An 18,138-nucleotide genomic window follows, 5' to 3' on the forward strand; every position below is an offset into this window, starting at 1 on the left:
GATTGTTTCATTTTTAGGATCTTTCTACAGCTTGCCTTGTGTTGCTGACTTCATCATTGACATTCTACTTGGATCACCAAGTCCTGACGTGAGTGGCTGTAATTAAGATTTCTAAGTCATTCACTGAGGTTCCCACTGAAATATAACATCTTGTTTACATTACTGGTCTCAGACAAAAATATTCATTTCAGCACTTTCGGTACCTGATTAATATGTTCTGTATATTACTCAATCAGACATCACTGATTGCAGTATTAATCCCTGTCTCAGTTGATACTATAAAAAAAGGTATAATTTTTATGTCATACGGTGAGAGTATAATCTTGATTTGTTTGCTTCATCTATGACTAGTTGTCACAGGGCAGTGTTCCCTTACCCTGGATTCTTCTCTGCAAACAGTCTTCACAGGGGATTTGTGGCAAGTTCAACACCAAGTGCTTTATTTACTGTGTGAATAAAACTGAACAAGTTCCCCACAGCTCAAAGTTCTTACATTTTCCCTAGGCACAGGGTGAGATGGGGAGAGATCTCACCTCCCTGAGAACTTGGGCTTCTCTAGCTCTTCCTTCCCACTACTCTTCTTGTCTCTCTTCTAGAAGTCCTCAGCAGATGAGCCACCTTGTTAATTGGCTAATTGTTCAGTAATTAACCAGTTATCTCCCTAATTTTCCCCATGAGGGGATGTTAGCCTGAGCACTTGGTAAAGTCTACTGACACTGTGTCACACCAATGTTAGTTGAAAGTAAGACTATGCTGACTAGTTTGAATAACCCAGTTTTGGGGAGGTCTGAAGGCTAACACTATCACTCTCCCAGTCAGGACTGAGAATCTCACAAGGGGCTGTTCCTTTTATCTTTCTAGCCGAAGGACTAGATGACCTCCTGAAGTCCCTTCGAACCCTGATATTCTATGATTCAAAGAGGTTTGGAGAAGCATATGAATTCTTAGGTGCTCACCCAAACCTCTGAAACATACAGCTAAGTGCAAAAGCCTCCTAGCATTAGTTTTTCTGTGTGATTGAGAGCAAGCCCTCAAAAGTTTGGATATTCTGAAAGTTACTAATTTTGGTGACATAGCACATGCTGTATTTTTTATGATCGGTAGTTTGTCTGTTTACACTTCTTGTTGCTATATATTTTTCAACATATTAATAAAAAGTATGTCCACCATGGGCAAGTGAACACTGCAGGAGCAACTATAAACATTTGGGGTTTCTTGGCATTTAGATGCTTGACTTTGCAATCTTAATGTTGTATTGATACTAGGACTGTCGATTACTCGCAATTAACTCACATGTGATTAACTCAAAAAAATAAATTGCAATTAAAAAAATTAATCGCAGTTTTGATCACACTGTTAAACAATAGAATACCAGTTGAAATTTATTAGATATTTTGGATGTTTTTCTACATTTTCAAATATTTGATTTTCAATTTTTTGGTTACATAACTGCACTCAAAAACAAAACAATGTAAAACTTTAGAGCCTACAAGTCCACTCAGTCCTACTTCTTGTTCAGCCAATGGCTAAGACAAACAAGTTTGCTTACATTTACGGGAGATAATGCTACCCACTTCTTATTTACAATGTCACCTGAAAATGAGAACAGGCATTTGCATGACACTTTTGTAGCCAGCATTGCTAGGTATTTACGTGCCAGGGATGCTAAACATTCGTGCGTCCCATCACGCTTTGGCCACCATTCCTGAGGACATACTTCCATGCCGATGATGCTCGTTTAAAAAAATAATGCATTAATTAAATTTGTGACTGAATTCCTTGGGGGAGAATTGTATGTCTCCTGCTCTCTTTTACCTGCATTCTGCCATATATTTCATGTTATGGCAGTCTCGGATGATGACCCAGCACATGTTGTTCATTTTAAGAACACTTTCACTGCAGATTTGACAAAACGTAAAGAAGGTACCAATGTGAGATTTCTGAAAGTAGCTACAGCACTCGACCCAAGGTTTAAGGATCTGAAGTGCCTTCCAAAATCTGAGAGGAACAAGGAGTGGAGCATGTTTTCAGAAGTCTTAAAACAGCAACAGTCCGATGCGGAAACTCCAGAACCCGAACCACCAAAAAAGAAAATCAATCTTCTGCTTGTGCCATCTGACTCAGATGATGAAAATGAATGTGTGTCAGTCCACACTGCTTTGGATCATTATCGAGCAGAACCCGTCATCCGCATGGAAGCATGTCCTCTGGAATGGTGGATGAAGCATGAAGGGACATATGAATCTTTACCGCATCTGGCACATAAATATCTTGCAATGCCAGCTAAAACAGTGCTATGCAAACTCCTGTTCTCACTTTCAGGTAACATTGTAAAAAAGAAGCGGGCAGCATGATCTCCTGCAAATATAAACAAACTTGTTTGTCTGAGCGATTGGCTGAACAAGAAGTAGGACTGAGTGGACTTGTAGGCTTTAAAGTTTTCCATTGTTTTATTTATGAATGCAGTTATTTTTGTACATAATTCTACATTTGTAAGTTGAACTTTCGTGATAAAGAGATTGCACAACAGTACTTGTATGAGGTGAATTGAAAAATGCTATTTCTTTTGTTGTTGTTTTTCAGTTCAAATATTTGTAATAAAAAATAGAAAGTGAGCAATGTACACTTTACATTCTGTGTTGTAAATTGAAATCCATATATTTGAAAATGTAGAAAACATCCAAAAAATTTTAAATAAATGGTATTCTATTATTCTTTAACAGAGCAATTAAACTCTATGGGGAGTTTAGTAGGTCAAGTTACTCCAGTTGGAATTTGGCCAGCGTCCTTATCTATGAATAGTGCCACAGTGCTTAAAGACAACAAGTGATTAGGATCTTGCTTTAACATCTTAGCCAAAAGAAAGCATCTCGTCTGTCCTCACATGCTGTGTTAGGTCATTGGCTCAGTTCTGACTGGGGGGAAGGGAGGGGAGAATGCCATCTATCAAATTGCCAACATTGCTTCTACAGCACTTGCTGGCTCTTTAGACATCTCTCATTCTATTATTGATTCATATCCAGTGCTGCTTAACTTGAGATGTGAAAGGATTACATATGGGATGGTATGCTTTGTAATGACTCCCCTGAAAGGATCATCTGCAAGGGTTGAAACAAACTTATGGATCTAAAAGCACAAGTCTCTGCTGCTTAAGCTGGCGGACCAGGGTCATTAGCTCAGAGGCAGTAGCAAATTTATAAACAACTTGACATGGTGTTGCCACCACAGGGGGACAAAAAGCCACACTCGGTGGGTCCCACAGTCTATCGTGGCTTTCCGATTCTAACTTGTATTTCTGTTATAGATTTCTAATCAAAGTAAGTGTACCTTGGGGAACATGAAATATAGAGTACTTACAATGCTTTTGTTTCAGATTCGTCGCGTTGCCTGTGACCAATTATATACCCTTAGTCAGACAGACACATCAACTCACCCAGATGTACAAAAACCAAACCAGTTTCTCTTAAGTGTCATTCTCACTGCCCAGCTGCCTCTTTGGTCACCAACCAGCATCATGAGAGGAATCAACCAGAGGCAAGTTACATGCATGCTTATTCAGAGAGGAAAATTCACAAGTTTTAGAAAAAGGCTTTTTGCCTTAAGGATTTTCAAAATCTTTGAAGTTTGAAGAAGGTGTAACTTTAGCAGTCAACTAATACTGCACCAGTCAGACTTTTTAAAGTTTCCTGTCTACAGTAGACCGTGAACATTAGAGTCCAATTCATTTGTATCTTTGGGTGTAACCTTCAGACCCTGGATGCTGCCCCAGGTGCATGGCACTATGTGCTTCCAGCCATCCAAGGTTCAATGGCAAGAAATTTTATTCAGGAGAGTCCAGACTGAATGCTAAACAAAGATGTTTGGTTCTTTGAACGTTAAGTCTGGACCCGTCAGTTGTGACACTGACCTCTCACACATTCCATCCCTGCCCATTGCATTTTAATTAGACTGTAGATATCCATTCCATTGACTTTTCTGAAGAATGCTTTTTAGTTGGGAAATTGAATTCAACATTAATTTTGAAATACAAATTCTATGTCCACCATGGTAGAAAAAGAATAACTTAAGAACCTGAAGTATCTTATCCTCTTTCTATCAACTGTACGTGATCATCTAATATGTAGTTTTGTGAGGTGGGGGGAGGCGGGGGGGGGGAAATTGAATTGTCAGTCCAAAATTCAAAAAGTGGCTGCTATGAAGAAATCTGCTTAGAAGCTACAGTGGTGTGCATGTGGAGGTATAAAATATGTAGATCTTTAACAGTGGTATGACTGGGTGGATGAATTGTACATGTTTAAGCAAATGCTCTAAGGTTTAGACTTATTTAAAAACCCTCTTCCCATTTGTAATTACTCATCTTTGTTTTAGGCTCTTATCCCAGTGTACAGAGTATTTTGACCTGAGATGCCAGTTACTGGACGATCTCACTTGTAAGTATGTGTTCCAGGTTGGAATGAGAACTCTAATATGACATTTATATAACAACCAGAAGTGTTCTAGGCATTTAGACATGTAAGACAAGTCCGTGCCCATGAGAGCTTACAGTCTAAGTAGACAAGACACTGAGAAGTCAGGGAATGGGGGCAACACAAGCTTTTATATTTGTGCTTTTTAGAAAATGGTTCACCCTTCTCAACTCATATTGCCTCTACCCTGGCTTAATACTCTATTTTTGTTTGTAGATTTTAATGTTTGTTTTTCAATTTAAGATTCTCTCCCTTTCTACAGAATTACTTCTTGCCTATTGCCCCTTATATCCCTCCCTCATCTTGTCATGTAGTGACACTTGGCTTTTGACTTGGCTGCCTCCCTGCGTGGCCTGGTTTTCAGAGGTACTGAGCACCTGTGGCCTTCAGTGCCTTCAGTTTAGGTGCCTAACTATGAATTTACATGCTTAACTTTAGGCATGCACATTTAAAAATGCTCACCTTAAAGACTTAGACTTCTTATTTCACCTTTTTTACACATGGTTATGTAATACCTGTAGTTGTACAGATATGTACATTTCCCCTCTCTTTCATGCGCTAAATTTCTTTTGACCAATTTACAATGAACATCAGTAAGTTGATGGTGAGCTGCGGTTTCATGAGCTTTTTTAATTAGCTGCATAACTAAATGCCTGCTGTTGACATGAAATGTAATGTGCCATATCCATTGTTGTTGATCAAAGCTGTGAAATTCTTGGAAAGAGATTGTCTGTTGGTGTTTAATTTCTTCATGTCTGTAACATCAATTTTCTCTGTTTATTCCATAGCTTCTGAAATGGAGCAGTTGAAGGTCAGCCCTGCTGTCATGTTAGAAGATGAGATCACTTGGCTGGATAACTTTGAACCCAACCGCACAGCTGAGTGTGAGACCAGTGAAGCTGACAACATTTTATTAGCAGGACACTTGAGGCTCATTAAGACTCTTCTTTCGCTGTGTGGGGCCGAAAAGGAAATGCTCGGTAAGTATCCTTTTGTGTACCAAAGTACATAAACCAATTTGAGTTTGATCTCTTTATCACTTGAAGATGTCTGGTTTTGTTTAATAAAGAAGTAGATAGTGTCTTTGGCAAATCTATGCTTACGATGGCATGTAGAGTACAGGCTCTACACATGTAGCTACACACAGCAGTGAAAGGCAATCTCCACCCACACTTGTCCCTACAGTGTGTAGCTACATGCCTCAGTGAAAGGCTCTGGCAGCGGGGAACAGTCAAAGCCTTTCTCCACTGCTGGAGCCTTTCCCTGTGGTGGGGAAAGGCTCTGCAGCAGGACGCTATGCCGCAAAAAAGAGCGGTGTGGATGTTTTAGTCACTGCTTTGGCATGTAGAGAGCACGTGTATGTATACCCTTGGGGTTCGAACGTTTAGGGCACTCTACTCACCAAAGCTATGCTTTCCCTTCTACACTGCTGTTTATATCCATGCTAGCTGGGCATACAGTGTTTGTATTTTACACACCACCGTAAGTGCAGACATAGCTTTATGAAGCTATTTTGTACCAGGAGAAGTAACTTACCTGGGTTAGTAACCATGTTCTTCATTGCAGGTTGTTTGGGTTTGGTTTGGGATTTGTAGTGAATTATTTAAAGACATTTTTCTCTGCCATGGTCTGTGTGGAGGGAATTTACAGGGGAATAACAATATTGTGGCTGCATATAGTTTTGTTGCTGCTTCACCACCGCTGCAGCATCTAGGAATTCTGAGCATATTTTCCTTTGATAGTTACTAGTGTCTGATTTGAAAAATCAGTAATGAAGAAAATAGGATGCTTCCGGCTGCTGCTGAATGGCTAGCATGGTGACATTCTAAACAGGTGGCTCTCTTGATATGAACAAGATTTGACTGTCTTTGTAGCAGTACGGCAGATATTTAACATTAAATGTGGATTTGCTTTCTTACAGGCTCATCTTTGATTAAACCATTATTAGATGATTTCCTCTTCCGAGCATCTAGGATTATCCTGAACAGCAATTCTCCAGCTGGCAGTGCTGCCATCAGTCAGCAGGACTTTCACCCAAAGTAAAGAAAATAATTTGCATTTTTGTTCACACTGTACAAGTTCTTTCCTAGCTAGATTGCAGGCTGGAACTGTAAGCTGTGGGGGTTAGTACAATGGGTCAACTTTCCAGCTATATCTGAGTACTGTAATAATCAGCTACTTGTGCATTTGATAAAGGACTGTACCAAAATTTGCCAATTCCTGTGTGCATTTAAACTCCCACTAATCTCTAAATCCCAAAGGATTTGCCTGTCAAACTTCACATGCAGCAGAGAGCTGTACCCAGTGGGCATGGTATCTTGGCCTAGAGGTGGTGGGGAATCCTCTAGCCTGAAGAATATTCATCACTATGGGAAGATGGCTAAATAACACATGCATGGAAAGTTAACTACTTCTTCAAGTGGTGTCCCTGTGGGTGCTCCACTTCAGGTGTCGGTGCGTCCCGGCGCCATTGATCCGAGATCTTCGGTAGCAGTGCCCAGATGGGACGCGCATGCGCAGTTGGTGTCTCGCGGTGTCTTTTTTGACCTTCAGCACAAATGTATCTCTTCCCACAAAATGAGTAGCATTCACTGGTACAGGTCCAGGGAATAAAATTCTCACAGCAAGTTGTGAATCAGACTGTTGAGGGATCTCTAAACATCTTTTGATTTTGTTTTCCTTTGGCAATTATAAGTGGGTTACACAGTCTGACTAACAAGATTTGCCAGAATTTAAAATTATGGAGTATGACTACCTACTAAATAGATCCCGCTTATGGTTTTCTTTTTAGGTGCAGTACAGTGGATAGCCGATTAGCAGCTTATGAAGTGCTAGTGATGTTGGCTGATAGCTCACCTTCCAATCTTCAGCTTATTACAAAAGAGCTACTTTCTATGCACCATCAGCCTGACCCTGCACTTACCAAGGAGTTTGATGTAAGTAAGATGCCTTGATGCAATTTAAATTATTCCGTGTGATTTGAAATTCTGTTTTTAGCCACTTACCTGTTCCAACCACAAATGTTCCAGGGCCTTCATTTTAAAGTGATGATAATCAGATCTGAATTAATGCATACATATATTGATCTTTCCAAGAGCAAGCACACGTTTGAGTCTATTAGGCAATTGTCATCTTGATAAATAAAATTATTGCCTAAAAATCGCTGACTGGTTTGATTTAAAAGATACACAACTTTGTAGATTGTTCTTAGGTATCTTATATTCAATATTGGCTGTACAGCCAAATACAACAATTTGTGTGCATAGCTCTCACAAATTTGGCCCAGATCTCAGTGAAATGTATAAAAACGTTGTTTGACAGCCAGCATACCTTTTTATAACTGCCTATATAATAATAATAATAATAATGTGATTTACAAGCTATTGGAGTCCATACTTTCTATAATCGACTGATACAGAAAAATGTCAATTTTCCCATAAGTATCTTCCACCTGTGGATAGTCGATCCACTTCAGGATTTGTGGGGCTGAAGAACGGTGGTGCTACTTGTTACATGAATGCAGTCTTCCAGCAGCTATACATGCAGCCAGGTCTCCCTGAGGTAAATTTAACTTTTAATTTCTGACAAATGCTTTCTGCCAACCCATACTTTGATTTCACTATAAATCAGCGCTGAGTAAAGAAAAGGGTTTTTAGTCAAATATTTGTCAAACACTGCAAAATTAGTCAAATTATTTTACAAATATTTAATTAGTTCTACTGTAAATTCATTCAAGTCCCAAAATAGATTCCTATTGCGTATAAAAACTTGGAGTGTTGAAATATGCTGAATGGCTCAGGACATGGAAATTCTTAAGAGAAATGATAGGTTATAATATCAAAATTAGTTTTTAAAAAGGATTTTTTTAAATGAATCTATTGTTTAGCACTGCAAGTTTTATCTAAAATGCAAGTTTTTATTCACAAACTCAGTTTTGTCTTCTAGGAACACTTGTGCCTCGTTTAAACATGCAGTAGTAACAGAATTATTAATTTAAATTCTTATGTGATATTTTTGCAAATAAGTCATGTTACAGATGGTTATTTTCCCCCCCAAGGCATTGCTTTCAATCGACGATGATATGGACAATCCAGATGACAGTGTATTCTATCAAATTCAGTCTCTCTTTGGCCATTTGATGGAAAGCAAATTGCAGTATTATGTACCCGAGAACTTTTGGAAGGTATTTCCATTTTGTTCAGCCTATATAATTTTCCTAGTTAGTTAATATGTGGGACTTGGATTCAGACATGGTGAAACATGTCAATATTTATGATTCTCAGTAGTAATTAAACATCTGTCTGGTCTTAAACTAATAAATATCCTTTTTAAGGTAGGTAGAAGCCATGAACATGTACATTTTACTTTTTACAGTGGTGGCTATAAAACTGGTTATCTTTTTGGTCTTTATAGATCTTCAAGATGTGGAATAAGGAACTTTATGTTCGAGAGCAACAAGATGCTTATGAATTCTTTACTAGCCTTATAGATCAGATGGATGAATACCTCAAGGTAGAAGTGTGTGGGGGTTTTTGGTGGGGGGGGGGGGGTTGTCCCTGCACCTTTGGAAAGTAAGTTAAGAACTGCTGTGTCATTCTTAACAATTTTAGTCAAGTGCAACAAAATCTTACTAATATTTGATAACAAAATACAGAGGTTTAAAATGAACTGTAGTTTTCCTCTGCCAACCTTCCACCCTGCACACCTATTGCACCTTGCATTTTGGATGGGCTTTTGGGAAATGTGGTTTTGATAGACTCTGAGAAGTTCATAACTTGTAGCTTTAGCATCTTAAATCTGCTAAACTGGTTTCTTTGTGTAATTTGCCTGTGGTGTCCAGAATTCTGGCAAAAATCGCTTTGGTTACATATGTTTGATAAGTAAATATAATTCCTGCCACCCTAGGTCCTTCACATGACGCCTCTGATCTCCACCACTTAAATCCCTGGTAATGAAACTTTAAGTCAAGGCCCCACATGATTCATAGCCCAAAATATGGCATTTATTCTAAATCCATCATATAACAATTTATGTGGATAAATATTGTATTTTGGAGGGGAAGTTGTTCCCAAGCTACTCTCCAAAATGTGATCATTTGTGGGGAAAGACGTAAAAAAATGTTGTTCCTGGTGACTGCATGTGAGCTTTTAGAAGGCAGAAAATTAATCTGGTGTATTGATGTAACACAGATGCATTTTTATTTAAAATATACAGATGGCTCAGTGAGGCCAGTTAAATCATGCCTGTCTTTTGGATTCAGTGATATGAGGAAGATGTGCATTGTTTGAGACTAGGATTAAATCTTTGTTTCCATTGATTCTGGTTAGTGATAAAGTTGGGGGCTGAGTTAAGGTGTGTTTGGGTGACATTAACTGTTGGTTTACTGGCATTCTAATGTTGAGGGCCGATAACTCCAATATTCTCAGTGTGTGTTCCCCTAAAGTTATTGACAGATATTTGTCTTTAACTTTTATTAAGATGGGAGTGTTTGGCTTGTGAATTTTCTTTTGGCTAAGAATTCCTCAGTGAGATCCGTTCCCATGGCGCTTGCAAGTTTCCTAGAAATGAACCACATCTCCCCATGCCCGTTGCTTCACCCTCCCACACCCATAAAAGGCTCCCTCCCTTTCATGCTCCAAGTGTGGATTCATGCCTCCCACTCACCAAGTTATGGAAAGAGACCTACTTTGAGGGAAGGTTTGTAAAGCAGTCTTAAAGAGCAGTTTTTAGTCTACACAATGGCCCGCCTTATCATTTTACACTAGCCAAAAAGTACCAGGCCTCCATAAACCGACTCTCCCTGTCTGGATTTGGGGAACTCTCAGCTATATCTGCATTGGAGCCATAATATGTTCAGGAATTACTTTAATTCCATCCACAAACTCACCACCTCCCTCTGCCCCCGCCCAAAAAATACCAGAACTAATCAAAGACATCATTCTTCATCCAGATAAACAGATAAAAACACACCTGGAATTTCTAGGCCATTGCAGTTCTTCGAGTGATTGCTCATTTCCATTCCATTGTAGGGGTGTGTGCTCGCCCCATGCACTGGTTTTTTTTTCCTCAGTGGTATATCTGTAGGGGACCGGCTCTGGTGCCCTCTGGAGTGGCCGGTATAAGGGGCACTGCTGGCCCCCTCCCTCCCTCAGTTCCTTCTTACCACCAGTGTCGGTGCTGGAGCACTCCTCTTGTTCTAGCAAGTAGTTTCTCTTTCAGTGGTTCTTTGAAGTTTTATTGTGTAAATAGTTGTATAGTTTTCAGTTCCTAATAGTGTTAGTGTACTTAGTTATTCATAGTCCTCCGAGGGACTTAGTCCAGGGATGGGGCATGCCCACCCCCGGGCTTTAAGCCTGCAAGAAGCCCATGCCAATCAGCAATCTGCATCTTAGTTGTTTGAAGTGTCTGGGTGAGTCCCACACTTGTGAAAAGTGCTGTATCTGCAAAGGATTCAAGCCCTGGACCAGAAAGGAGAGACACATCAGGCTCCACGCGCTCCTCAAGTCTGCTCTTGTACCGGCCTCAGAGCCGGCACATTTGGACTCAGTGCCGAGTACTTCGGCATCGACAAGAAGTGCACCCCCGGCACCGGCTGTCTCCCAGTGATGGTCCTTGCACCGGTACCAGCCAAAAGGCACAAGAAGCACCCTGGGAGGGGGCATTCCCCAGGGTCCCGTAAGGGATAAGGGAGATGACAACCCTGGACCGAGTCAGGCTATCTTGTCGCCACCAGAGCGCAGCCACACGGCAGCCTCGCCTATTGGGCCTAGTCTGCCCCGCAATCTGCCTCCTACCCCAGGGAGTGGTAGAGGTACGTGGTACCTCACGGTGCCATCCGCCCCAGAAGCCTTTTAAGCGGCAAAAGACATCTTTCTCCTCCTGGTGCTGCCTACTCCTCGGGAGGAGAGGCCTAAGGATCCCTCCCACCCACCCGTTTCTAGGGGAAAGCCCTCAATGGCACCCCTGCAGAAGTCACCCCCATGACACAGTACTCCAGCCAACTCACCAGGACCACCGCCGTGTCCTGAATCACAGACCCACAGCCACTACTCGGCAGGTTCCTGGCAATTGCCGAGCTCCAGGATCCACACATCAGTCACCGGACCCCTGGTACCAGGCCACAGAGGCACACTGCCAGTCCCCAGAACTCTGGCAGCAGTCACCCAAAAGGCACCGATCCCCGGTTCACAGACGCCGCTCACCAGAGCCCTGGCGCCGCTCGCCAGAGCATCGTGGACGATCCCTCGCACTCCCAATTCCGGTCACTGGAGCCTGCGCGCTGTTCCTGAAGCGGGTGGCATTGTTCTCCAGATTATTACCAGGCCTATGAGCAGCATCGCCGGATACGCGGCATGGCTCAGCGGGGTCCCAATTGCCAGGCACAAGACCACCAGACATAGTGGGGAAGCCTACTCCTATGGTGGCGCTGCTGTGCTCACCAGAGGAAGACCATTCCTCCTCGGGCTCTGAGAGCGAGGAGTAGATGGCACCCAGGGACCAACTGCCACCTGCACAGCAAGCAGGTTCTTCCCAGAGCCAACCTGCAAGCATGTGGCCACAGGGTCAGTGGCCTGGGCCCTGGTAAATCTATAACCCATTGGCAGCGTCCCAGGCTGGCGGACCTCAGGCCCAGCGCTCAGTCTCAGGGGCGTCAGAAAGACCTTTGGCCTTGGTGTCTGAACTGCCCCCAGGCTCAGATGTCTCATCGGTCCAAGGGGCCCAAGAGATCCTTCCTCCAGTGGCTGTGGTTCCCCAGGCAGGGGACGTGGAACCCCGCCCATCATCCTGGGCTGGCCGCCTCATCATCATCACCTGATGAGGCAGTAGGAGGCCCCTGTGCCTCAGGATGATGTCAAAGCCCACCAGGAGCTGTTTAAACAGGTGGCAGCCAACCTGGGATTGGAGGTAGAGAAGATGTCTGAATCCGCGGACTCCCTGTTTGATGTCTTGGTGGCAGCGGCCCTGGCAAAGATGGTGCTACCCGTGCATGATGGGGTAGTCAAAATCGTAAAAGCCCTGTGGCAGACCTTGTCATCCCTGCCCCCCATTTCTAAGAGGGCAGAGCGCAAATACTCCATTCCTGCAAAGGGGTTTGAGTACTTCTATACACATCCCTGCCCCAGATCACTACTGGTTGCGGCTTCCAACAAGCACGACAGGCAGGGGCAGCCCAGCTCGACCCCAAAAAATAAAGATGCGAAGCGACTTGATCACTACAGCAGGAAAATTTATTCTACAGCCAACCTACAGCTTCGCATCGCAAACCAGTAGGCTCTGCTCGGCAGGTATCACTTCAGCGTATGGCAGTCCACGGCCAAGTTTGCTGACTTGCTCCCACAGGATGTAAGCAGGAGCTCGATGCCATACTAGATGAGGGCAGGGCAATCATGAGAGCCTCTCTCCAGGCTGCCTCAGACACGGCAGAGACTGCGGCCAGGGCGATGGCCTCCCCGGTGGCTATGAAAAGGGTGTCATGGCTTCAATCATCCGGTCTGTTGGCGAAGGTCCAACAGTCCATCCAGGGCCTCCCGTTTGACGGCTCGGCCCTTTTTGTTGAACAGACAGCAGATTACACAGCCTAAAAGACTCGAGCCATTCTTTGCTCGCTGGGTCTGTACACCCCGTCCCATGCTAGAAAGAGATTTAAACCTCAGCAAACGCAGAGGTTCATGGGCCAGACCAGAGCGGAACCGTACCGCAGAAAGAGCAGGGGATATAGGCGTCGCCAAGGCCAACACTTCCATGTCAACCAGGATGTCTTCCTTACAGTGTTCTGTCCAAAGCCTCACGCGACCAACGAGGAGAGGCGCCTGCACACTCTAGATGTCAGACGTGCCCTGGCTTTCTACTTGGAGCACACTAAGACCTTCGGTAGATCAACTCAGCTCTCTTGTTGCGATCGCTGAAAGGATGAAGGGCCTTTCGGTGTCCTCTCAGAGGATTTCAAACTGGATAACCACCTTTATCCGCACTTATTACAAGTTGGCACAGGCTGTGCCTCCACCCATAGTGAAGGCTAACTTGACTAGGGCTCAGGCATCTTCGGCTGTCTTCCTGGTGCATGTCCCTGGTGCAGGGCTGCGACATGGTCCCCATGCATTACACCATTACCCAGCAGGCCAGAGATGATGCTGGATTTGGCAGAGCTGTGTTGCAATTGACCCATCTATGAACTCCTGCCCACCTCCAGAGGTACTGCTTGGGGAATCGCCTACAATGGAATGGACTTGAGCAATCATTCAAAAAAGACAAAACGGCTACTGACCTTTCATAACTGGTGTTCTTCAAGATGTGTTGCTCATGTCCGTTCCATGACCCACCCTCCTTCCCTCTGTCAGAGTTCCGGCAAGAAGGAATTGAGAGAGGCAGGGGGCCGGCAGTGCGCCTCATACCGGCACATATGCATGCCACTCCAGAGGACGACAGAGCCGGTCCCCTACAGATACCAGTGAGGAAAAAACTTCTGGCACTGGTGCATGTAAAGCACACACCTACAATGGAATGAACGTGAGCAACCCATCTCGAAGAACAACAGTTAAAAAACGGTTACTAATCTTTCATGTGAAATCAATCTTTTAAACTTCAAAACCTCACTTCCCAAATGCCTGTTCCTATTTGCCTTAAACTTTTGAGAAAAAATTCTAATGTGGCATCAAATTACACATGCTGCATTTTAGGAGGATTGATTTAGCACTGGCAAAGTAAGATGGGGAGGGGGAGTGATGAAATGGGGATTAAAATAGAAGACGATCTCTAATCTTAATTTTAGACAGACTTGCTTTTCAAATTTTTGAGGAGATGCATCTTGGTGATATAGCTTGTATGAAACACGAAAAATCAAGTGGGGGGTGTATATATGAAGTACTCTTTACACGGTGTGAGTAAGTTAACATTGTGATGAGTTAACTTCTGCAGTTTCTGCTTTTGTATTTGTGACCTTAACATTGCATTAGCACAGGGTATTTTATGTAATAGATAAAACAACGGACTAAATTCAGGATGCTGCTCTTTGTACATTACAAAAATATCCAACTGATACTTTAACTTTCTATCTTCCACAGAAAATAGGACGAGACCAAATATTTAAGAATACTTTTCAGGGTATCTACTCAGATCAGAAGATCTGTAAGGACTGTCCTCACAGGTAAGTAACTAGGCAGTGTGATGCGTCCCTACATCATGGAGTTTACTTCTGCTTCTTAAAGTAACAGATGTGGGAGGAGGAATAAACTTTTTCAACTCTATTGTAATCTTAGTATTGCAAATCCCTTTAATATTCACTGACTGCTTGCCCTGTACAACATAATTTCCTATGCCTGTGTCCTACTGGCTCAGAATTCAGGACCACTTTTCCATCCTGTTTAAAATTGCTCATATATTAATGTTACGTGAGCAAATTTGGAACCTTCTCACCTAGTTGTACAGTACCATGTGATGTCTCCAGTTTTAAAAAATAGAGCAAAATGGTACTTTGTAAACAGCTGGTGACTAAAACGCTTCCAGCACCTTGTCTATTATAGGAAAAATCTAGCATTCCCAAGCTAAAATTCTAAGGCTTTCATAATTCCTTATATTGGTCATCACATTTTTTTTCTAATTAGTGGCTCCGAAATAGAAGCTGAAAATGAGAGCAGGAACCCTGTAACCAGTTGATGGCCACTTATAACAGATCAAATAGAAAATAATTCTAAATCATGGTTCTCTTGTAAAGTCAGGTAGGTGTAAGAAAATTAATCCTAATCAGCAGCTGAAATCTCAACAAAAGTGAAGAAAGTTCTGACCAGAAATTGTAACTACTTTGAGAGTTGATCCTCTTTATATGAGTTATACTTTCCAGAAGTGGCTATTTATCTTTATGAAAACTGATAAGCAGATTATTACTTGTCTGTGATCACTTAGCAAGCCAGTAGCAGAGCTGGGAATAAAGCACATATTTCTTGATTTCCAGCCTTTGCTCTAACAATTGAAGATTCTACCTAGGAGGACATGTCTAAGTTAGATATGTTTTGCTTCGTCCTCTAATATTTTAATGTTTTTGTCCCCCTTCTTGAATCTAGGTACGAGCGCGAAGAAGCCTTCATGGCGCTCAATCTAGGAGTCACTTCATGTCAAAGTCTGGAAATTTCATTGGATCAATTTGTTAGAGGAGAAGTTCTGGAGGGAAGTAACGCATACTACTGTGAGAAATGCAAAGAAAAGGTATTTTACTTTTGTGAGTAGAGTTTAAAATACACACTATGACTTAGGCTCTGTGTGTACACTGTGCCACTAAAATCTTGTCGCTGTAAGTTAAGCAGGGTAGCTGCTCTTTGTCACCAGGAGAGAACTCTCCTGCCGACAAAATAAAACCACCCCCAATGAGGGGCGGTAGCTTCGGTGGCGGGAGAGTGTCTCATGCTGACTCAGCATTGTCCACACCGATGCTTTTTGCCATTTCAACTTTTGTCGGGCAGGGGGTGTGTGTTTTTCACACCCCTGACCAACAAAAGTTTTACCGACATAAGTGAAGTGTAGCCATAGCCTTAGTATTTCCTTGTTTTCTACGTGGATGTAGGAAGAAAGATTTCATATGGCATATGAGGGAACAGTATCTTTCATTCATGATCACAAGAGTAAATCCAAATCTATAGCCCCAACCAAACATCAAGTTCCATCCCCTATGACCTTGAGTTTTGTATATCACGAACACTCGGATGAGCGACTGGATAGTATAAGATGTTTTTTCTAAAGGTGTAAATAACCCAGTCTGCGTGGGTTCTGTACACATCGCTCATTGCTTGTGTGTGTTTCTTTCTTTCATCTGGCACTGTGTGTACAATTTTGGGACATTATTCTTTAAAAATCATTTAGACTAGACAGGAATTGTACAATGTTTTATAATGAATATCTAGACAGGTGACTTTCTTCTCTCTTTAAGAGAACTACAGTGAAGCGCACCTGCATTAAAGCTCTGCCCAGTGTTTTGGTGATCCACCTGATGAGATTTGGATTTGATTGGGAGAGTGGCCGATCCATTAAATATGATGAACAGATAAGGGTAAGAGAACTGCTCTATATTCTCCCCCGCGGCTCCTCTTGAATTCCCATTTTTCCCTTCATCCCCTTCCTCAAAAAAAGCATTTTTTTCAGAGACCATTGTACAGTGATCTTCTTTGCATTGATAATGTTTGTAGCTCCCTGTGGAGCCTTTCAAGGGCTGAGTCTGTTGTTTCCACTTTACTCCCAAGTCCTTTATGGCCTGGAAAGCAAGAGCAAAAACCTGCTTCTTAAAGAAATGCTGGCTAACTTATACATTGTGCGGATAAAAGGTGAAAGCACAGCACTTTCATTAGCTATTTCCAGTGTATAAGGCATTTATGAGTAAGTCTTTGTGTTTTTATACGACGACAGCAAGCTGGTAACATACCAGATGGTGTCTTAGTTTAATCCAAGATGTTTGCTTTTGAACAGTTTCCCTGGATGTTGAACATGGAACCCTACACAGTTTCAGGAATGGCTCGACAAGATTCCTCTTCAGAAGTTGGTGACAATGGAAGAAATACAGATCAAGGAGGTGGAGGATCCCCACGAAAAAAAGTTGCCCCTACAGAAAACTACGAGCTTGTTGGTGTGATTGTGCACAGTGGCCAAGCGCATGCAGGGCACTATTATTCCTTTATAAAGGACAGGAGGTAACAAATGACAATGATCACACACGTTAGTGGGTTAGGACCAAAGCAACTGGGTCTGAAGATGACTTGTTTTAAAAGGAACATCCCAGGTTCCTTGTTAAACGTAGTGAGTCCTTTAAAGCTACCAACAAAGACACGAGCTACTGAAAAAACGTAAGCGCTTCTGGAAAAAGTTGAAAATCTAGTGTGAACTAAGGTCCAATCCTGTAAGCTACCCCAGTTAATGTCATTGGGTGTGTCTACACTGCATCTGGGCGCAAGCCATCTGGCCAGGGTAGACAGACTTATGCTAGTGTGCTAAAAATAGTTGTGTAGACATTGCTTTGACATTACAGCTGGGACTCTCAAGCCTGGGTGGGGAGGGGCAGGGGGCTTGAGAGCCTGATCTCCAGCCCAGGTGGCAAGGTCTATACAGCTATTTTTAGTGTGCTACGGTGAGTCCTGCTATCAGAAGTCTGTCTAACCAAGCTGGAAGGCTCTTTCTGAGATGCAGTGTAGACATACCCATTAGGGTTCCATGCAGGCTTGCAAGATTGGGGCTTTCAGTGATGTCTGAACATTAGATGACATGTTTCATGCTTTTGATTTTTAAATCACACCTTTTCATTAAAGTGATTTTTGTAACTTTAAGAATTGTTTTAAGCCCTTCTTGTTCACCATCAAAGCAGACCCAATCTCAGGAATTTCATTGCTAGAGAATTTTTTTTAATTTAAGGCACTCAAACCTATCTTGTAACTTCTTTCACCTTTTCTGTTGTGTTTGACCATAGGGGATGTGGAAAAGGAAAATGGTATAAATTCAATGACACGGTTGTTGAAGAATTTGAGTTAACTGATGAAACCTTGGAATATGAATGTTTTGGTGGAGAGTATAGACCAAAAGTATATGATCAGTGTAAGTAATAAGTACAGGCTTAATGAATAACGGCTTTGTTTCATACTAATTCACTGCAGAGTTAGAATTAAGTAAATTTTATCAGACATACTAGGATTAACACTTT

General features: G+C 42.4%; 1 protein-coding gene across 1 annotated transcript in view; it reads left to right on the forward strand.

The window, feature by feature from the left end:
* LOC112120543 (ubiquitin carboxyl-terminal hydrolase 24) overlaps nt 1–18,138 on the forward strand; it is a 104,961-nt gene that overhangs the window by 61,480 nt on the left and 25,343 nt on the right. Inside the window, exons 36-49 of the mRNA XM_026651721.1 lie at nt 18–88; nt 3,374–3,534; nt 4,369–4,430; nt 5,255–5,446; nt 6,388–6,505; nt 7,258–7,402; nt 7,908–8,027; nt 8,524–8,649; nt 8,880–8,978; nt 14,528–14,610; nt 15,524–15,665; nt 16,384–16,503; nt 16,917–17,137; nt 17,908–18,032. Of these exons, the coding sequence (XP_026507506.1) occupies nt 18–88; nt 3,374–3,534; nt 4,369–4,430; nt 5,255–5,446; nt 6,388–6,505; nt 7,258–7,402; nt 7,908–8,027; nt 8,524–8,649; nt 8,880–8,978; nt 14,528–14,610; nt 15,524–15,665; nt 16,384–16,503; nt 16,917–17,137; nt 17,908–18,032 (1,785 nt within the window). The remainder of the gene's footprint in view (nt 1–17; nt 89–3,373; nt 3,535–4,368; nt 4,431–5,254; nt 5,447–6,387; nt 6,506–7,257; nt 7,403–7,907; nt 8,028–8,523; nt 8,650–8,879; nt 8,979–14,527; nt 14,611–15,523; nt 15,666–16,383; nt 16,504–16,916; nt 17,138–17,907; nt 18,033–18,138) is intronic.

Source organism: Terrapene carolina, unplaced genomic scaffold (assembly GCF_002925995.2).
Source record: "Terrapene carolina triunguis isolate 2854851 unplaced genomic scaffold, T_m_triunguis-2.0 Scaffold102, whole genome shotgun sequence".
Taxonomy (NCBI): Eukaryota; Metazoa; Chordata; order Testudines; family Emydidae; genus Terrapene; species Terrapene triunguis.